The sequence below is a fragment of the Bufo bufo genome, chromosome 3 (assembly GCF_905171765.1).
Source record: "Bufo bufo chromosome 3, aBufBuf1.1, whole genome shotgun sequence".
Lineage (NCBI taxonomy): Eukaryota > Metazoa > Chordata > Amphibia > Anura > Bufonidae > Bufo > Bufo bufo.
The window spans coordinates 210,443,060-210,465,948 of NC_053391.1; the positions used below are offsets into that span (position 1 = coordinate 210,443,060).

General features: G+C 43.1%; 1 protein-coding gene across 6 annotated transcripts in view; it reads left to right on the forward strand.

Annotated features, from left to right (window-relative positions):
• Window positions 1–22,889, forward strand: part of MAGI3 (membrane associated guanylate kinase, WW and PDZ domain containing 3) — a 345,070-nt gene that overhangs the window by 304,374 nt on the left and 17,807 nt on the right. For all 6 annotated transcript variants that reach the window (XM_040423894.1, XM_040423896.1, XM_040423898.1 and 3 more), the window contains 2 exons: window positions 10,886–11,071; window positions 22,106–22,208. In XM_040423894.1, the coding sequence (XP_040279828.1) occupies window positions 10,886–11,071; window positions 22,106–22,208 (289 nt within the window). The remainder of the gene's footprint in view (window positions 1–10,885; window positions 11,072–22,105; window positions 22,209–22,889) is intronic.

Consider the following 22,889-nt stretch of genomic DNA (forward strand, 5'->3'; position numbering starts at 1 on the left):
ATGCAAATTAACCGAGATGAGTCCTGTCCCTGAGATGAGTCAGGGACAGGACTCATCTCAGGTTAATTTGCATATGTATCAAATCTTTTTTTGTACACAATAAAAGCACACAGAGCTATGGGGACTGGGTATTGCGGATGTGCTAGCGGCCATCTAGCAACCCATGTCCTCAGCTCTATACACAAAATCCCAGTGACAGGTTCCCTTTAAGTAATTGTCTTTCCCCATTTGGGGTTATATTGTTTCTTAGATTTTGGAGTGCTCACTGAGCCTGTACACTACATTGCTCTCTTTAGTGATTTATCATATTGAACCCCTTTAGATTGTGTATTTTGGCAGGCAGCAGTTTTCATCATTACCTTTTCGGGGCCCTTAAAGGGGTTGTTCTCACTTCATCAAATGGCATTTATCATATAGAGAAAGTTAATACAAGGCGCTTTCTTATATATTGTGATGTCGATATTGCCTTCCTTGCTGGCTGGGTTTATTTTTTCATCACATTATACACATGCACATATCCAGGGTTTACGACCATCCTTCAATCCATCAGCAGTGGTTATGCTTGCACACCATAGGAAAAAGCACCGGCCTCTCTGGTGGCCAGGGCGGTAAGAGCACTCATAGGCATGCAGGCACAGCATCTCCCATCCCGACCACCTTGTATTTGTGCTGCAGTGGTGGTCATAACAAGCAGTTTATAATGCGATGGAAAAATGAATCAAGTCAGCAAAGGAAGCAATATGGACAATCACAATACTAGGGATCGACCGATATCAGGGTGAATAAAAATCAATGATTTAAAAAAAATGGATTTCTTTGATTTAAATCTGATTTTTTTTTTTATATAAAATGCTTTTTGAGGAAAATATATTACCATCCAAAGGTTATTCCATCATGAAATAAAGATTTGTTTTTTAATTATGTAGAAAAGGCTGTATATGTTTAATTTTTTTGGTAAATAAATTCCATTAATTCATTCACAATGTCATGCTCTTCCAGAGGTTTTTGTGAGATTATTGGGCAGTTTCTCTGCCTACAAGATATTATCACAGATGCTTGGTTTACTTTTGCAGTTCTCAAAACTGAATTTGACTCAGCAGAGATCACATGCCTCTTCTTCACAGCAAAAATGTTATAACATGAACAGAGTTGAGAAAAATACCTTAATCCTAACTTCTACAAACCTATGAATGCAGAATCAACCTAATCAAACTAATATGAAAAGTTATTATTCTAAAAATCTTCATCTACTTGCATATTATAAGTTATACCAGCAAGAATTAGTCTTTATGTAGAAAACTATGATTTCAATCAAGCCTTACTGCAGTAGTATATTATAAATCTAAATGATAAATTAATAAAGCCCTTAGTTGGTAGTCAATTTATAATTTACATTTATAATATACTAGTGCCAAATGCCAATTTCCACACCATCTCCCCCTCCTCACTGACTTTATTAACCCCTATCAGACCTCAGATCAGCCCTTTATTAACCCCTATCAGACCTCAGATGAATAAAATAAAAAACTCCTCACCTCTCCTGCTCCGCGGCTTCTCTCCATCTCCGGGTCCGGCATCTCGCTCCCCTGTGTTCTCCGGCCCGCTCTGCACTGTCACCTGACAGCGTGCAGCATCAGGTCATAGTGCGCACACTACGTCCTGACGCTGTACGGGGTCAGAACAGTGCAGCTCGGGCCCTATCAGAGAAGACCAGGGAGGGTGAGTATCGGAAGCGCTTGCAGTGCTTCTTCCCCGCTCCTGGCACCCGATGCATACTAGTGCCCGCTTCCATAATGGAAGCGCTCACTAGCTTTCGCTTTATACACATTATCGGTATATGTACAAAATCCTGAATACCGCCCAATAATATCAGTACTTCCGATAATCGGTCGATCCCTACACAATACATCAGTAACTGGCTTGTATTAACTTTTTCCCCTCCCCACGACAGCACCACTGAGAGATGGCTCCGCCTCCATGGACAGGAAACCTGTAGCATAAAAAGGTGGAGCCACTCTCCCAGTGAGGTTTCCTGTCCTGGAGCAGGAGACTTGTAGTAAGTTTTCCTTTTAGGGACCCATGGCTTGGAAATCCTAGGAAATCCTAGAGAGCCATGGGTCATACCAGTCGCCAGGTACGGTTACCTGAGGGGTGGAGGTTGGTCCAGGCCAGCCGTTCATCCTAGGACTGAGGCACCGGTCCCTCAAAGGAGTGTGACCGCGTGGGGCCACAGGGTAGATGCGGCTAACGGAGGACGCGCCAGAGGGCGGCTGTCCCAGGTGTGTACCCAGGAGGGACTGCAGGCGGAAGCCGGATCAGTGGAGCACGCCGGAGCGCCGACCGGAAGTCGCAGGAATGACGTCAGGTAAGACGTGCGTTCCACAGTAAGAGTTCCGGTCAGGTGACCGGAAATAAAAGGGTTCTCGCTGCCGGCACTTCTCAGAGACGATTGAGGTCAGCGGACCTCACTTAAACTTTGGCCAGTGTTTTTTCTCTCCACAACAGAGTTGATGCAAGCGGAAGAAGGGTGAGGACACCTCGGTTGCAGGCGCTCCCAGGGAACATGTGGAACTCTCAGAGGAGAGGTGCTGTTCCCTGCAACATATTTATTATTATTAATATCCTCTATGCCTCCAAGATGGAAGCGGATAAGAGACCGGAAGATGCTGAGACTGAAAAGCAGGCGCCGGTATAGAAGACTTCTAAGGGGGTAAGATACGGGATACTTATGAGGATACTAAAATATGTTTTTGTATCTATCACTTGTTTCTTTTTAGACGGCACCTAAAAAAGCCGCGTCAAAAAAGAAATATAAGGAATGTGCATTGTGTAAATGCCCCTTGTCTTCATCGTATACCAAAAAATTATGCCAGGATTGTATTGAGAGGACTCTGGCAGAAGAATCTCCGAACTTCATGAAGGGCATTAGAGAATTAATTAAAACAGAAGTCAAGGAAACCCTTAAATCTTTAAAGAAGTCTAAAAAGACACCAGAAAAGGCGGATTCAGACATAGAATCTACAGGTGTTAGCGATGAAGATAGGGATGAGGTATCAGAGGATTCATCCCTAGAGGAAGAAGAACAGGAGAATTTTTTTTTATTTCCAGTAACTGACACGGAAAAACTGCTTAAAACCATTTAAGCTACAATGGAACTAGAAGACGTCAGAGAAGATAGGTCTATGGCGTCAGAGAAGATAGGTCTTTGAAGGATTGAGGGAAAAGAAAAGAAGGTGTTTCCCTTTACATAAGAGCATATCGGCTTTAATTGAAAAAGAGTGGAAGAGGCCGGATAAAAAAGCTTTTGTTAGTAAGAATTTTAAAAGAAAATACCCTTTTGAGGAAGAGGCTACAACTTCATGGGATAAAGCACCTAAATTAGACGTGGCCATTTCTAAAGTTTCCAGGAGATCATCCTTACCATTCGATGATATGGGGTTTTTAAAAGACCCGCTGGACAAGAAGATAGACTCTTGCCTTAGAAATACTTGGGAAGCATCCACAGCCTCCTTTAGACCTAATATCGCAGCTACAGATACGGCCAGGTCCTTAGCCTTGTGGCTGGAAAGACTAGAGGGACAATTGAGAGATAAGTGTCCTAGGGATCAGATTTTAAACTCATTGCCAACTCTGCAGAAGGCGGCGGATTTCCTATCAGACGCTTCCGTTGAGGCGGTTCGGCTAGCGGCCAGATCTGCGTCAACTTCAAATTCTGCCCGTAGAGCCCTATGGCTGAATAACTGGAGGGGAGGCGACATGGCCTCTAAACAGCGGCTATGTAGTATCCCCTGCCAGGGGCAGTTTTTGTTTGGCCCAGAGCTGGATGCTCTCTTAGAAAAAGCAGCAGATAGGAAAAAGAGAATGCCTCAGGAGTCTTCTTTTTCTCAATTTAGGCCTTATAGACGTCCCTTTCAGAATCCTTCCAGGTTTCAGGGAAGGAGACAGCCGGGGGATAGAGATCAGTTCCCCAGACCTAGAGGGTCAGGCGGTAGGGGATTCATGTTCAGAAGTTCCTCCTCCTCCCAGAAGGACAGGCTGTCCAAAAAAATGACGCCAGATCACAGGTAGGGAGACTAAAAATTTTTCCCTCCGCCTGGAGAGAAGTTGCAGGAAAATGGGTGACTGGAGTTGTGACAGAGGGCTTAAAACTACAGTTCAGAGGACAATTTCCTCAGAAGTTTGTGGTTACAAAGAAATCCAAAAAATTGTCAAGAGAAGTGGATTTGTTGATAGAGAAAAAAGCATTAATACCAGTACCGAGGGCAGAACAGGGGGAGGGCTTCTACTCTACTCTGTTCTTAGTCAAAAAGACGGACTGTTCCTACCGAACGATTATAAATTTAAAACAACTAAACAAACATCTGGTAATAAAAAGATTCAAGATGGAAACCATAAAGTCGGCAATCCATTTAGTATTTCAGGGATGTTTCATGGCAATACTAGATTTGAAGGACGCATATCTACATATCCCGATGCATCACCGCGCTCAGAAATTTCTGAGGGTAGCAGTTATAGAGAACCAGGGAACCAGACATCTACAGTTTCAGGCCATGCCCTTCGGCCTATCAACGGCTCCGAGAACCTTTACCAAGGTGATGGCGGAGGTGGCATCCTTTATCAGGAAGGAAGATATTATTTTTCTTCCCTATCTAGACGACTTCTTGATTATAGCAAAAACACGAGAGGAATGCCAGAATTCAGTCCAGAAAGTAATTCAGATCCTGGAGCGTCTGGGCTGGATAATCAACTTGAAAAAATCCAGGTTAGAGCCCAGCACAAGTCAGACATTCCTGGGATTGCAGCTGGACTCGGTTCAACAGAGAACGTTTCTTCCCTCAGATAAGATAACCAGAATCCAGAACGAAGCCCGGAGAACCCAGGAGAATCCGTGGATATCAGTCCGGAAAGCAATGTCCATACTGGGTATGATGACTGCCTGTATTCCAGCAGTACGATGGGCACAGTTCTATTCAAGGATTTTGCAATGGGAAATATTAACTACAACAAAACGAAAGGAATTGACCTTGGACTCCAAGATGTCTCTCAGCCAGAGGACCCTTGTCTCCCTCAACTGGTGGTTGGAGGCCAGAAACTTAGACCAAGGTGTCCAGTGGAATCACCCCGATCCAATAGTAATTACAACGGACGCCAGCCCATGGGGGTGGGGCGCACATTTCAGGGGTCAGTTGAGGCAGGGGATATGGTCCCCGTTAGAAAAACAGTTCTCTTCCAACAGGAAAGAATTGAGAGCAGTACTACTAGCCTTAAGGACAGCCCTTCCGGAACTGCAACACCGGCATGTCAGGATCATGTCGGACAACAGGACGGTGGTATCATACCTAAACCGTCAGGGAGGTACCAGATCCCGATCTTTGATGAGAGAGACAGAGATCATATTCGCAGGGATAGAAGGGGATCTAGCTCACATATCCGCTCTGCATATAAAGGGGGAGGAGAACGTCCAGGCCGACTTTCTAAGCCGTCATCGGTTGAAACAGGGAGAGTGGTCCCTGGACCCAGCAGTGTTTGCAAAAATAGTGGATCTATGGGGGATACCAGATATAGATCTTTTTGCCACCAGGGAAAACAGACAAATAGAAAGGTTTTGCTCCCTCAGCCCTTACGAATCCCCGTTTGGAGTAGATGCCTTTCTCCTAGAATGGAAATTTCATCTGGGATATGCCTTTCCCCCTCTGCAACTCCTTCCCAGAGTACTCAAAAAGATAAGGGAGGAAAAGTCAAACATGATAGTGATAGCCCCCTTCTGGCCCAGAAGGGCATGGTTCTCCCTGCTAAGATCCATGTCGGTAGCAGAGCCATGGATTCTTCCCGAGAGTCCGAATCTCCTGAGGCAGGGCCCAGTAATGCACCCAGAGATAGAATCCTTACATCTCACAGCATGGAGATTGAGAGGGCACACTTAATTAAGGAAGGATTCTCAGAAGCACTAGTTACTACCATTCTTAGTAGCAGGAAAAAAGTAACTAATACTATTTATGCCAGAATATGGAAGAGATTTCTATCCTTTGCAGGTCTCGACACCAGTATTTGGCCAGAAAGGATTTCCACCAAACAGGTATTAGAATTTCTACAGAGAGGGCTATCTCTAGGATTAGCAAAAAGTACCCTGAAGGTTCAGGTTTCGGCACTCTCAGGTTTGAGTGGTAGGAGCCTGGCCATGGATCCCTGGATAGTTAGGTTCTTCAAGGCAGTGGATAGGATTGCACCAGTCAGGGGACCCAGATTTCCCCCCTGGGACTTGAACTTGGTTTTAAAAGCCTTGACTACTCGTCCATTTGAACCCATTGAGGATTGCTCAATTAAAAATCTTACGCTAAAATTGGTTATGTTGATAGCGCTTATTTCAGCACGTAGAGTTAGCGAGCTCCAGGCACTATCTATTAATACCCCATTCATGACCATACACGAGGATAGGGTGATACTGAGGCCAGATCCAAAGTTCATCCCTAAAGTACCTTCTAAGACTAACAGGTTGCAGGAAATATTTCTCCCAGTCTTTTTTCCAGAGCCAAAATCTGAGGAGGAAGAAAGATGGCACTTATTAGATGTAAGAAGGTGCCTGATCCAGTACCTGGAGAGATCCAAGGACTGGAGAAAATCCTCATCCTTGTTGGTCCTGTACGCAGGGGCCAGGAAAGGTAATGCGGCCTCAAAAAGTACCATCGCCCGGTGGATTAGAGAGCTAATTTCTTTAGCTTACTCCTGTTCTGGTCTGTCTCCTCCACTATCTTTGAAGGCACACTCTACTAGGGCGGTGTCTACCTCTTGGGCAGAAAGGTCTAGTGTTTCTATTGACCAAATCTGCAGGGCGGCCACATGGGCTTCTCCGTCTACCTTCTACAAACACTATAGACTTCAACTTGATTCCATCTCTAACCTACTTTTTGGTACTAAAGTATTAGAGGTTGTCACCCACCCTTGATTTCTATGTAATCTCTCTCAGTGGTGCTGTCGTGGGGGAGGGGAAAAATGATGATTACACTTACCGGTAATCAGATTTTCCTGACCCCACGACAGCACCCGTCTAATTCCCTCCCTAAGGTGGTGGTTGGTGGAAAATTTCACGTGGTGAGATGCAAAAAAAATAAATAAAAAAATGTAAATGTATATTGTATTAACCAAAAGGGGAGTCCCTCTTATACTCTGTAAACCCACTGAGGTGGGAGAGTGGCTCCACCTTTTTATGCTACAGGTTTCCTGTCCATGGAGGCGGAGCCATCTCTCAGTGGTGCTGTCGTGGGGTCAGGAAAATCCGATTACCGGTAAGTGTAATCATCATTTTTCTACGTGATAAATGCCATTTGCCATTAATAGTACGTTTGCAATTTTTTTTTATTGTTGTAATAGTTTTTTTGTGTTAGCGCTAGACCCATATTAAGCCCTTCCCCTTGTGTTCACCGCCATGTGCTTTCAATCACAATACTGAAATCCTGGGTAAATATTATTAGTGTTGTCTCTCAGCTAAAAATCCATCTGGCCAGTGCTGCCAAGCATTATCCTTCAGAGTAGTTTATATTTAATGTGCTCAAACAGATGTTGTGTGCATTAACAATACCTCACAGTGCTGAGCACAGCACCCGGGCATACAGGAACACGAGTCAATTAGCTCACAGTACAGAAATTTGCCTGAATATTAATGTTCTGTAAAGGTTCAGTCCTCTTAGCACAATCTGTTTTAATGAGTGAATTTTATACATAACCATTTCCTAGTACTGTGTTACTAATAGCATGGCATTTTCTATATGAAATTTCACTTTTTCATGGCATTGCCACACAGAGATGACTTATCCTGACAACTTGTACAACCGAATGAGGACCTGTCAACTCTCCCAATATGTCTGTTTTAGGCTACTTTCACACTCGCGTTTTGGTTTTCCGTTTGTGAGATTCGTTCAGGGCTCTCAGGAGCGGTCCAAAACGGATCAGTTTTGCCCTAATGCATACTGAATGGAAAAGGATCCGCTCAGAATGCATCAGTTTGCCTCCGATCAGTCATCATTCCGCTCTGCAGCATTTTGCTGTCGGCTTGACGAAACTGAGCCAAACGGATTCGTCCTGGCAGACCATGTAAGTCAATGGGGACGGATCCGTTTTCTCTGGTACAATAGAAAATGGATCCGTCTCTCATTGACTTCCAATGGCGTTCATGACGGATCTATCTTGGCTATGTTACAGATAATACAAACTGATCTGTTCGTGACAGATGCATGCGGTTGTATTATTGTAACGGATCCGTTTTTGCCGATCCATGACGCATCCGCCCAAAATGAGTGTGAAAGTAGCCCTAGTAAATTCTTGTATTCGCCATAAAATAACAATTCTGGAGAATCTTATCTTAGAACTATGGGAATGTATCCTGATGGGACTTTTTGAAGTCTTTGATGCTATACTTTGTGTTGGCAAAAGGTATGCCAAATGATCAAAATTTGCACGTTTGTTAGGCTACTTTCACACCTGCGTTCAGGTGTGCGCACCGTTTGAAGGGGCTCACAAGCGGTCCTGAACGCAGCCGCCCGACCCTGATGCATTCTCTATGGAGGCGGATCCACTGAGAATGCATCCGCCTGCCAGCGTTCAGCCTCCGCTCCGCTCAGTGAGCGGACACCTGAACGCTGCTTGCAGCGTTCGGGTGTCCGCCTGGCTGTGCGGAGGCGAGCGGATCCGTCCAGACTTACAATGTAAGTCAATGGGGACAGATCCGCTTGAAGATGACACCATATGGCTCAATCTTCAAGCGGATCCGTTCCCCATTGACTTACAATGTAAAGTCTGAACGGATCCGCTCAGACAACTTTCACACTTAGAAAATTTTCTAAGTTTTAATGCAGACGCATCCGTTCTGAACGGATGCAAACGTCTGCATTATCGGAGCGGATCCGTCTGATGAAACATCAGACGGATCCGATCCGAACGCTAGTGTGAAAGTAGCCTTAAGGCTGGGTTCACACTTGAGCGTTTTACAGCGCGTTTTACAGCGCGTTCAAACGCGCTGTAAAACGCTCAACACATGAAAACCAATGCTTCCCTATGGCCCTGGTTCTCATTTGAGCGTTTTACAGCGCGTTTGAACGCGCTGAAAAACGCCCTACGCTCAAACAAGTTCTTGAGCTTCTTTGGGGCGTTTTGACGCGCGTTTGTGGCCATAGGACACTGCAGTCAATCACACAAACGCGCGTCAAACGCGCGTTTACTATTGCAAAAAACGTGCATAAAAACGCGCGACAAAAACACGCGTTAAACGCGCATATAAAATGCGCTCAAGTGTGAACCCAGCCTAAACTGTCTAGAAATGCTACTCTGCTTGCCATGCACTGCAGTGATTTTGCAAAAAAAAATTGTGACTTTTTGAAAATCTGTCATGAAACTAATTAACATGCCAAACCATGCCACCTTAAAACACCAAAAGTTTGGCTGAAAATATCACTTGTGCCAAAATTTGTGACTTTCGTAAACCAGAAATCTATCCTACAAACTTGATAAATTCATCCCTATGTGTTGTGCCGATCCTCTTTTATTTCTCCTGGAAATGTATGAATAAATGAACAGCTGGGTGTTTCCATTACCAAAGGCGAGTGTCCAAACATGGAAGCCCTTCTGTGTGCTTCCAGGTCCGTGCGGTCGTGCCGCAAAGTATAAGACGTCCTATTCTTTTCCACATCTTGCGGATCATTGACCCATTGAAATCAATGGATCTGTACCCCGATGTGGCCTGCACATGGCCGGTGTCCGTGTTTTGTGGTCCACAAAACTGACAGTCATGTGAATGGACCCCCAGTATCACTGAACTTTCATAAAAACTTTTCATATGTCGCAGGAACTCGCTGAATAGAAAGTATATGGGCCCACTTTGATTCTGTCTCCTGGAGTGAGAAGGAGAGCTTTCTATGCAAGCACTTCTCTCTCCTCATTCTTGCGATCGAGGAGGGGGGTTTCGGCGCCGCCCAGACCACCACCGATCAAAACTTTTGATATGTCATATTAAAAGTTTTTGGAAAGTTCAGTGACACTTTAAAGGGGTTCTGCAGTTCTTTTAAACTGGTGATCTATCCTCTGGATAGATCATCAGCATCTGATCGGCGGGGGTCCCGGATGTCGGACCACCACCGATCAGATGCTGATGATCTATCCAGAGATCAGCCGTTTGTTTACCGCAGGCCCAGTGACGTCACGACTAGTGTCACTGGCCTGGGCATGGCTAAGCTCCATTCAAGTGAACAGAGCTTAGCTCTGCCCAGACCAGTGATAGAAGTCGTGACGTCACTGGGCCTGAGGGAAACCGAGAGAAGGCCTAGGTGTTCCTGGAGCGCCGCTGCTTTCTGAAACAGCTGATCGGCAGGGTTCCCGGGTGTCGGACCCCCGCCAATCAGATGCTGATGATCTATCCGGAGGAAAGATAATCAGTTTAAAAGAACTTTAAGGATGGTTTCACACGAGCAAGTGTCACGCTCCAGATTTGCAGCGCAGCACCCGTCCTGAACTTCCAGCACTACCGGGGTCGTTTAGCATTATATTGATTTATGATGCTATGTAACCCTTAGAGATCTAGAATGTATTGGATAACATTGACAGCATTATGTACTGTAAGGGTTTCATAGCATCATGAATTTAAAAAATGCTATGCGACCCCGGCAGTGCTGGAAGTTCAGGAGGGCTGCTGTGCTGCGAGTTCAGAGCGTGATACTCGCTCTTGTGAAACCAGCCTAAGGAGCTCACTAACTAAGATCAATTTATCAACATGTTTCCCCTTTAAGAACTTATTGATTAGTTTGCATTCACACCATGCAAACCAAACCAACTCAGGTCATGGAATGTGAACAGTAACCACTGGTAGAATGACTGATAAATAATGCTCTTCTAATTGCAGTCATTCCTCACAAGATTGGACGGGTAATAGAAGGAAGCCCTGCTGACCGCTGCAGAAAGCTAAAAGTGGGAGACCGGATCTCCGCAGTAAACGGCCAGTCCATTGTGGAGTTGTCACATGATAACATTGTGCAACTCATAAAAGATGCTGGGAATACAGTCGCCCTCACTGTGATTGCGGAAGAAGGTAAGCCTTGTTGTAAGGTTCACTATCAAATGCTCTGTATGCAGGGAACGAAGGGTGGTTTCATATTAATTTTTTTTTATTATTATTATTTTTAAAGCCACTGCAGTTTTTTTTTTTGTTTTTTTTTTGAGCCAAAGCCAGAGTGCAGGTAGAAGTACAAGTCATTTTAGTATATTTGCTATTCCTTTTGAATGTATATTTATCTTTAGCTTAAATAAAAAAATAATAATAATTATAATATTGCATGAAAAAGTTCAGCCTTTCTGGGACCATATCTTTTTTTATTTTTCTGTTCACATAGCCGTATGAGGGCTTGTTTTTTGCGGGATGAGTTGCACTTTCTCTTTCCACCATTCAATATTGCATACAATATAGTAGCTGGAAAACAAATTCCAAATGGGGTGAAATTGGAAAAAATAATAAAAATGCAATTCCGCAACAGTTTTATGGGTTTTGTTTTTATGGCGTTCCCTATACAGTAAAACTGACCAGTTACTTTCATTCTCCAAATCAGTACAGTTACCGTGATACCACTTATGTGTAGTTTTTCTTGCATTTTTATATGGAAAATAATATAAAAACCTTTTCGTTGCCATATTCTGACGTTATGTGTACGGAGTTGTGTAAGGGCTCATTTTTTGCAAGGCGATCTGTACTTTTCATTGATAACATTTTGAGGTGTATACGACTCTTTGATCACTTTTTGTTTATTTTTTTTGGGGGGGGGGGAAGCGACCAAAAAATTACGAATTGTCAATTTTGACTGTTTCCGTTTTCCGTACGGGATAAATATTTTTATATTTTAATAGTACTGATGTTTTCACACTTGGCGATGCCCGTGATGTATATTTTTTATGTTTTTTTATTTTCATTTTGGGGAAAGGGGGTGATTAATTTTTCTAATTTTGTGAAAAAAAATTCCCTATAGGGAACTATAACAAGCAAGCATTAGATTGCTTATTTTATAGACTCCAATACATTAGCATTATACTGGTTTCCTATGTAGGGACTCCATAGGAACTAATGTGCAGAAGCCTCCTGTCACACAGGAGGATGATGGCTGCTGCACACACACTCTGGCTCGCCCTATCCCCGACGTGGCCAGAGCACACCAAGAAGTGCGCGCTTCCGGGTTTTAGTACGTACAGATGCCGTGGTCATGTCTGACCACAGCATCTGAAGGGTTAAATGTCCACAACTGGCATTACTGCTGGTCGCGGACATTAGCTGCAGCTGTATGAAACAGCAGGCACACTGCGGCAAGTCCTGCTTGGGAAGGGGTTAAAAGACCCTGCCATAGGTGAAGCAGCTATACCTAAAGGTCCTCTGTCAGCAGATTTGTAACCATGAAACTGGCTGACCTGTTACATGTGCACTTGGCAGCTGCAGACGTGTGTTGGTCCTATGTTCACATGTGCCCACATTGCTGAGAAAAAAATATGTTTTATATATGCAAATGAGCCTCTAGGAGCAATGGGGGTGTTACCCTTACACCTAGAGGCTCCGCGCTCTCTGCAACTGCCACGCCCCCTGCACTTTGACAGTGCCTGGTGTGATGTTTTTAGCAATGTGGACACATATGAACATGGGACCAACGCCTTCAGCTGCCAAGGGCACATGTAACAGGTCAGCCAATTTCATAGGTACAAATCTGCTGATAGATGCCCTTTAAACTCTTTTGCATGGTTTCTTAGCATTCTCAGAACCCCTTTACCTTTTTTTTTTGTGATGTTTTCACAGTAAATTTGCCAGCTCCAGATGTTAACTGAAAGACTATGAGAAATATGAAACACAGAACACACAAACATTTTGTGCTATTGCTGTTTTTGTTTCAGTTTTTACGTTTCTCAACGGGGGAAAAAGAATCGTCAGATAAAAATGTTTTTTCATACTGTTATTTAGTAAAAACCGCCACAAAAAAAAATAATTCATGCAGTATGGAAAAAAAACAAGCATTTCCTATTGTGTTTTTTGAGTGAACAGTAAAATGCCAGAACAAATGTATGTGTGGAGCCCTAAAAACACCAAAAAAACTGCTGAAGTCTGTAGGGAACGGCTCGACAGGCCTTTGCACAGAATCTAAGAGAACCGTGAAGGGTTTTTTTCACTTCAAAGTGTATGCAAAGAGAATTCCTTTCAAATACATTTACCCAGTGTTTTAGATCCATTCTCGATTTTGGCGTCAGAATACTGATGCATTATGTGAATAAGGCTTTAGAGCGTACACAGTATGCATGAACACTACCTATTAATCACATGAGTCATAGCCTCACATCACCGCCCAGTGTGCATGTGGACTTAAAAAATCCAGTACAGCTGATAATCTGTTTGGCAAAAACCCGACACCGTGCCGTTGTAAAGTAGGTCATCAGGGGCTTTGTATCCAGTCAGCAGAGAATAGTCATTTGCAAATCTGGTTGAAATCTGTCTCGGAAATGAATTGTGACTCCATAAATCATGTTTTTTCTATCTTTGTCTGTTTCTCTAGTTGGGGAAATAAAGTCTACATCTGCTCATGCCTTCTCCTGCGATGTATTCAAGACCATGGTTCCACATTTGAATTAGAAGCATTAGAATCCCTTTGCCAGATAGATGGCTTTGGCCAATTCCAAATATTAAGTACCTTAATCCAGCAAGCAGATGGATTAGCACAGGGGACAATTCATTTCAGGGCAAATATTAGACTTCCAGTCATATCTTTTTATTTTCAAAAATGTCACAAGCACAATTTACCTGTTCCTAAATATTTATGGAGATTGAAACCTTTCTTTATTTTGTGTTTTATCAAAAAGAGTTGATTTAAAAAAAAAAAAAAACGCTCTGGGTTTTAAGGGCTGTAAGGCATTGCAGTCTAAACGTCTCTTGGAATTTCTGTAAATGTTGACCTTTTCGAGGCTCTTTGCAGTAAAGCACTAAAAATGTGTGTATGTATATAGACTCATTGACAAAGAAAGAATGCACCAAGAGGAACTACTATATTCTGCAGCCCTTTACAGATATTAGCATCAAGTTGTCCCCCAGTGGTGCTCACTATCTAAGTTCCCTATCAGTATGTTTTTGGAGTATGGGAGGAAACCCACACATACACAGGGAGAACATACAAACTCCATACAGATGTTGTCCGTGGTCAGATTCGAACCTAGGACCCCAGTGCTAACCACTGAGCCACCGTGCTGGCTGGAATCAGATGAAGCCTTATATGTGTGAATGTAATGATGGCATATGTAAGTGACTATAATATTAGAGCAAAAGTAAAATTTTACTGGGAAAATATACAATTGAAAGGAGGTTCTGGTATACGGTTTGGGCTGCCTCTAGCCTGGATCCAAGATGAGATATGGTTGGGCATGGAGGCATACAGGTTCCATATGGTATACTGCTTCACATTTGCCTACAGATGTTGCAGCTGGGCCTGTGGATGCCGAAGCTGGCATCCCAGTTGGCCCCATAAATGCTCAGTTTGAGGTAAATCTGGCGACTCTGGTGGAGATATCTCTAGGAAACCCTTGCTGTGTGTGGGCAAGCATTATCCTGCTGAAAAATGCTAGTTGGACATCCTGCCATGAAGGGCAACACATATGGCTGCAGGGTATCCTGCACACAGCTGAGCTGTTAGTGTCCCCAACAGGGAGACAGGGATGTGTAATGAAGGTGCCACCTGCATCTCAGTGGTGGACAACAAAAATGGGAGCTGCTTGTATTTGATCCTCTCTACTATTGGTCTGTCTGAGCCTTCTGGATCCTGTTAGCTATGTGTGCATGCCCCCACGTAACCACTGCCCCCAAAACCACCTAACATCTAGGTAAGGGTACTTTCCCACTTGCGTTTTTCTTTTCCGGCACTCAGTTCCGTCAAAAGGGCTCAATGCCGGAAAAGAACTGATCAGGTATATCCCTATGCATTCTGAATGGAGAGCAATCCGTTCAGGATGTCTTCAGTTCAGTCTTTTTGACTGATCAGGCAAAAGATAAAACCGCAGCATGCTACAGTTTTATCTCCGGCCAAAAATAACAGAAGACTTGCCTGAATGCCAGATCCGGCATTTTTTCCCATAGGAATGTATTAGTGCCGAATCTGGCATTCAAAATACCGGATCCGTCCTTGCGGTCTGTGCATGCGCAGACCGAAAGAAAGGTGAAAAAAATAAATGCCGGATCCGTTTTGCCGGATGACACCGGAAAGACGGATCCGGCATTTCAATGCATTTTTTTGACTGATCAGGCATTTTTACGACTGATCAGGATCCGGATCCGTCTACAAATGCCATCAGTTGGCATACATTTTGCCGGAACTGCTTGCCGGATCACTCTGCCGCAAGTGTGAAAGTAGCCTAAGAACAGCCTAGATTGTAGGCAACTTTGTTGACAAAGACCGGAGACAGTCGAAACGTCGCATCACCTTGCTGCTGGTTAATTAAAGACCAGATTTTTTCACCATCGGAAGAGTGCTGTGGATTTTTTTATTTTTTCTAGATTGTAGGCAAGTCATCAAAACACCCATCCTGCTTCACTCAGTCCAGTGATGTGGCCCCTCGTAAACTCTGTCAGTTGAGCAAAATGTCTAAGTGTGTTGTAGAGGCATGTCTGGCATCAAGAGAAACACTGCCCAAAAATAGCCTCTGAGAGCCTTTTTTTTATAGGGCAACGGTGGAAGCACTTGTATACCCTCTTGTGGCAAGACCCAGTGTCTCATCAGTCCAAACCTGTAATCATTTACATATCTGCCTGAGGCATAACTGCATGCAGAGATTTGCAGTAATCTGACATTTCTATCTGGGTGTGTTATGTTTTTTACATGTGTTTCTTGAAGAAAGCAGACACATTTTACTACTCCTGTTGATATTCGACCAATAACTGATTTTATTTAGCAGCATAAATCAGAAAGAACACATGTCTCTAGGACAGAAACCCAGTGAGTTTAGGACATGTTTGAGTCCAAAAGGGAATTTATTTCTTGGAAAGATCCCTTTGACATATAGGGGTTGTCCCAGAAAGAAAACGTATCGTCTATCCTTAGTGTCTCTTCGGTGGGGGTCTGACCACTGAGACATCTAGCGATCATGAGAATGTGGGTCTCGTGCCCCCCATTGTAGTGGCAGTTGGGTATGCACACTGCTGCTCCATTCAATGTCTTTGTGGCTGCCAAAGATAGCAAAGTGTAGCGCTCTGCATTTTTTGGCAGTCCCATGTAGTTTGAATAGAGTGGCAGGGCCCATAGTCAACCTCTAATTGATTTAAACAGGAGACACGATCAATCACCTATTTAGTGGATAGCTGATAAGTTGTTGTTCTGGGACAATATCTTTAAGGCCCAAAAAACTCAAAATAAGTTGGTGTGCATGCGCATTAGGGTACTTTCACACTTGCGTTAAACTTTTCCGGTATTGAGTTCCTTCCTAGGGGCTCAATACCAGAAAAAAACAGTTTTATCCTAATGCATTCTGAATGGAGAGTAATCCGTTCAATATGCATCAGGATGTCTTCAGTTCAGTCACTGTACGGTTTTTCGACGGAGAAACAGGCTGCGGTATTTCCTCCATCCAAAATTCTGGAACACTTGCCGGAATGCTGTATCCGGCATTATTTTCCATTGAAATGCATTAATGCCGGATCAGGCCCCAAGTGTTCCGGCAAAACGGACCCGGTTTTGCAATCTGCGCATGCGCAGACCTTTAACTCCTTAAACTCTTCAGGACACATGACGTACCGGTACGTCATGATGTCCTGGTACTTAAGGACACATGACGTACAGGTACGTCATGTGTTGTTCCGATCACTGCCGCCCGGCCGGCGGTGATCGGAACAAGGTGCCTGCTCAAATCATTGAGCGTGACCCCCCCTTCCCCATGTCGGCGATCGCAACAAACCGCAGCTCAATTCAGACCTGCTGTTTGCTGCGCTTTCTGCAGTATGCCTAAAATATTGATTTTTCACCCCCCCTGCACCCCTGAATGATTTTATGGCGGTGGGAGGTGCCGGGGGTGGGGGGTGGCGGGCGGTGCGGCAGGCGGGATCGCGATCCCCCGTCCACCTCCTCTTGAATAATCGTTGGTGGCCAGTGGTTATACCAGAGTGTCAGCACATTGCTGACACTCTGGTATAAACAGCTGACATCTGTGATGCGATGTCAGCCGTTTAACCCTTTCCGTACGGACCGCGGTATCGAATAGCAGAGGTTAACAGTCGGGAGCTCCCTCCCTCTCCCATCTGCTGTGCCTTTGCAGCCCCCCGACAGGATGGGGTGACAAAGGGAGGGAGCCCCCCTCCTTACCCTTCCCCGTCTGCGCAGTTGTGGCCACAACTGAGCAAACGGGGAAGGTTCCCATGGCAACAGGACGCCTGCTGTCCATGGTGCTGAACAGATCTGTGCTAAAGGCATAGATCTGTTCAGACAAAGTGTAAGTAAAATACAGTACAGTACACTATATATTGTACTGTATTATACAGACATCAGACCCACTGGATCTTCAAGAACCAAGTGGGTCTGGGTAAAATAAAGTGAAAAAAAGTGAAAAAAAAGTAAAAATCAAAAAACACATTTATCACTGATTAAAAATGAAAAAAAATTAAATTCCCTACACATGTTTGATATCACCGCGTCCGTAACGACCTGATCTATAAAACGGTCATGTTACTTTACCCGAACGGTGAACGTCATAAAAATAAAAAATTAAAAGCTATGATGAAATTGAAATTTTGCCCACCTTACTTCCCAAAAAAGGTAATAAAAGTGATCAAAAAAGTCGCATGTACGCCAAAATAGTACCAATCAAACAGTCATCTCATCCCGCAAAAATCATACCCTACCCAAGATAATCGCCCAAAAACTGAAAAAACTATGGCTCTTAGACTATGGAAACACTAAAACATGATTTTTTTTTTGTTTCAAAAATGAAATCATTGTGTAAAACTTACATAAATAAAAAAAAGTATACATATTAGGTATTGCCGTGTCCGTATCGACCGGCTCTATAAAAATATCACATGACCTAACCCCTCAGATAACCACCGTAAAAAAATATAAATAAAAACGGTGTAAAAAAAGCCATTTTTTGTCATCTTACGTCACAAAAAGTGTAATAGCAAGCGATCAAAAAGTCATATACACCCCAAAATAGTGCCAATCAAACCGGCATCTCATCCCACAAAAAATGAGATCCTGCTTAAGATAATCGCCCAAAAACTGAAAAAACTATGGCTCTTAGACTATGGAGACACTAAAACATTTTTTTGAATGAAATCATTGTGTAAAACTTACATAAATAAAAAAAATTGTATACATATTAGGTATCGCCGCGTCCGTGACAACCTGCTCTATAAAATTACCACATGATCTAACCTGTCAGATGAATGATGTAAATAACAAAAAAAAAAAACTGTGCCAAAAAAGCTATTTCTTGTTACCTTGCCACACAAAAAGTGTAATATAGAGCAACCAAAAATCATATGTACCCTAAACTAGTACCAACAAAACTGCCACCCTATCCCGTAGTTTCTAAAATGGGGTCACTTTTTTGGAGTTTCTACTCTAGGGGTGCATCAGGGGGGCTTCAAATGGGACATGGTATCAAAAAAACCAGTCCAGCAAAATCTGCCTTCCAAAAACCGTATGGCATTCCTTTCCTTCTGCGCCCTGCCGTGTGCTCGTACAGCAGTTTACGACCACATATGGGGTGTTTCTGTAAACTACACAATCAGGGCCATAAATATTGAGTTTTGTTTGGCTGTTAACCCTTGCTTTGTAACTGGAAAAAAAATATTAAAATGGAAAATCTGCCAAAAAAGTGAAATTTTGAAATTGTATCTCTATTTTCCATTAAATCTTGTGCAACACCTAAAGGGTTAACGACGTTTGTAAAATCAGTTTTGAATACCTAGAGGGGTGTAGTTTCTTAGATGGGGTCACTTTTATGGAGTTTCTACTCTAGGGGTGCATCAGGGGGGCTACAAATGGGACATGGTGTAAAAAAAAAACTGTCCAGCAAAACCTGCCTTTCAAAACCGTATGGCATTCCTTTCCTTTTGCGTCCTGCCGTGTGCCCGTACAGCAGTTTACGACCACATATGGGGTGTTTCCATTAATTCTTGTGGAACACCTAAAGGGTTAACAAAGTTTGTAAAATCAGTTTTGAATGCCTTGATGGGTGTAGTTTATAGAATGGGGTCATTTTTGGGTGGTTTCTATTATGTAAGCCTCGCAAAGTGACTTCAGACCTGAACTGGTCCCTGAAAATTTCTGAAAAATTTCAAGATTTGCTTCTAAACTTCTAAGCCTTGTAACATACCCAAAAAATAAAATATCATTCCCAAAATTATCCAAACATGAAGTAGACATATGGGGAATGTAAACTAATAACTATTTTTGGAGGTATTACTATGTATTATAGAAGTAGAGAAATAGAAACTTGGAAATTTGCAATTTTTTAAAAATTTTTGGTAAATTTGGTATTTTTTTTTTATAAATAAAAAAGATTTTTTTTTTACTTCATTTTACCAGTGTCAAGAAGTACAATATGTGACGAAAAAACTATCTCAGAATGGCCTGGATAAGTCAAAGCGTTTTAAAGTTATCAGCACTTAAAGTGACACTAGTCAGATTAGCAAAAAATGGCCGGGTCTTTAAGGTGAAATAGGGCTGAGTCCTTAAGAGGTTAAAAATGTGAAAAATATTAATACTGGATCCATTTTTCCAGATGACAACCGGAGAGACGGATCCAGTATTGCAATGCATTTGTGAGACGGATCCGCCTGCCTGCCGGAATCCAACAACGCAATTGTGACAGTACTCTAAACATGATGTATGCTGAGGCGTGTGTAAAGAGCCTCTCCTGAAGCGGGAGAAAGTGCAGCATTCATACAGAAAAGCCCCTTTTATGTTGAGGTCCATGTTGTAGAATTACAGGTCATGTCAAAATGCCGAGGAAATGCTCTGTTCTTGAGGATAATCTAAATTTGATACAGATGAAATTCTTTCCTGATGATAACCCAATATGACTGGTTGAGATGTCAATAGAACCTACTGGTGGCCATTAGTTGTGACTAGAGCGAATACTAGAATCAGTTTTTTGCACATTCCAGGAATGATGGATCCTTCTTTTGGTTTTCCTGTTGTGTGTAAGCTTCTAAGTCATGAGAAAACATATTGTCTTGTTTATTGGCTCAGCTCATCCAGCTAGACCAGCTAGAGTTTCCTTGCTTCTTGGCTTCATTTCTTAGCCCCTCAGTTCCTTAGCTGTTATCTCTACACACAGCTGGTGCACAGCCTGAACAGTACAAAGATCCGCGGAAGGTGGCCAAGATGGGGTTTTGCTAACAGACTACTACAGCTTCATGATTAACTCTCTACTAGCCATTCAAAATGACCTAATCTCCAGAATCTAGTACTGCTCTTACTGTTGGCATGTAATAACCTAAGACTTTGCAGTAAGAAGTGGTGCTTACCTTACAGTGGTTGTAGAAGAAACATTGTACGTTTTTGAGAAAAAAAAGCAGGGTGCTCACGTATCTTGTTTGAATTGTTTGTTACTGTGTAATGTCTGATTTTGTGTGCGTATGTGCCCTCTGTAAAGTGCTGTGAAATATGTTGTTGCTATATAGATTATTACTACAATGTATTGCAAAAGTAAGGTCCCCATACACGTTGTTTTGTCATCTGAACCCGTCCGTACCCTGTTTGGCCAACAGCCTAATATGTACAGGGAGCTCCTGACGCTTCCCCTGAAAGACGATGTCGGTGGGGAGAAGGATCGGCAAACAGAATATGTGGGGGAGTCGGTTGAGTGAGCTGTTGAATGTGTGTGACCAGCTTTAGTATGATGCCTTATAACTTAAAGGGAACCTGTCACTGGGATTTTGTGTCTAGAGCTGAGGACATGGGTTGCTAGATGGCCGCTAGCACATCCGCAATACCCAGTCCCCATAGCTCTGTGTGCTTTTATTATGTAAAAATTTTTTTTTTATACATATGCAAATTAACCTGAGATGAGTCCTGACCCTGAGATGAGTCAGGGACAGGGCTCATCTCAGGGTAATTTGCATATGTATCAAATCGTTTTTTTTACACAATAAAAGCACACAGAGCTATGGGGAACTGGGTATTGCGGATGTGCTAGCGGCCATCTAGCAGCCCATGTCCTCAGCTCTATACACAAAATCCCAGTGACAGGTTCCCTTTAATTCTAGGACAAGCCAGTAAAATAAAAGTTGTGTATAAACTAGTCAACAGGGTAGAGAAATAGACAGTAAATGTCAGCTTAAGACCTGTAGGAAAAGCAATAACCTGACAAATGGTGGTCCAGATGTAGCCTATAGGTGTATATGGGTCCATACATTGCAACACTAAATTAGTTTAACACATATATTTTCTTATTTTCCACCGTTCATGCGGCCGAGGATTTTTGCCGTGCGGTTTTATAGACCATGGCAAGAATGCACAGGTCCATTCTTGGCGCGGTTATCACGTGGACCCATCGCAAAGCAGCAGCAGGAGCCTGCTTGCAGTTTAGCTCTATTGAGCGGGTCCACAGAGACCGCATCACAGCACTGCGATTTTAGCAGTGGGATATGCAGCAGATTTTGTCACTGACAAAGTCCTCCTTTTTGAACATACCCTTACTGGTATTACTGGTTATCTTTTTGGATGTTGTACAACTTTGCTGCCCTATTTATTCTGCATCTCATTTTTTAAATGTTAAATATTTGTTGGTGCTTTTATATGCCATTAAATATGTTCCAAAATGTATACCAACTCATTTAGGGATTTGGGGATGCCAAATAAAAAAGTACAAGACAATGCTGTTTTGTTTTCAAATCCCTTTATTTTTTTCTGCATCTTTGCTGTATGAAATGACTAATAAAATGGGACTGAACAAGCTGATTTCCAACTGTTAAAAAGCTGCGAGCATTCCTTGTGAAAGGTTTCAAAAAGTTATTTTCCGTCCTCCTAAAAAACAAGCAATGATGCAGATGCTGATGATAATAGTAGGTACAATTTGAAAACTGTTTCCAGCTTATCAGTATTACTTTCTTCATCAGAACACAGAGGTCCCCCATCAGGATCCAACTCGGCAAGACAGAGTCCGGCTCCACAGCACCGAGCCATGGGCCAAGCACAACCCAACTATGGGACACTGGAGAGGTAGGAAAACAGACACCTGGTATCAACTATATGTTGGTGACATGTGGGAAAAACGTGGGGGTGCTCATTCTAGCTAACAATAGGGTAGCAATATCATTGACCCCTCAAATATAACACATTGTTGCTACCTGCCCCATACCAGGTTAAATGCTAACTCTTCAGCCTGTATACTTTACTCTTCTAGCCTGCCATCGGAGACATACTCTGGGAATGTGATGAATGCCATACAGTGCGATACACCCATTTCTCTCTTTATAGGAAAGTGAAGTCTACCAGCTGGGCAGAGGCCAAATGGAAACTTCTTCGGCCTCTGTCTAGTGAGTGGGGGTCTATTCGCCGGGTCCTCCTTTAATACACACTCCCTTCATAGAGACGTATTCTGTAATGCTGGTAACCAGCTCCAGTGGTTCTCCACAAATAATTGTCTGAAAATCGAGCAGCTCATGTACTTTAGGAGGGTGTAATTATACACAGAAAGGGAGACAAGGTTTCAGGGGTGGATTTTGATTGCTACAGTAACTTAATGTCAAACAGTACCAGTTGCGGTGGAAAAATGCATTTCTTGCTTTATGGCCAACATGATGCAGCTATTGTGCGTGCTGGAATGTGTCCATATTAAGGATAGTGAGATCACAGACCCTGTAGTAAGTCCATGGAGGCCTCCAGTTTGTGATCAAAGGG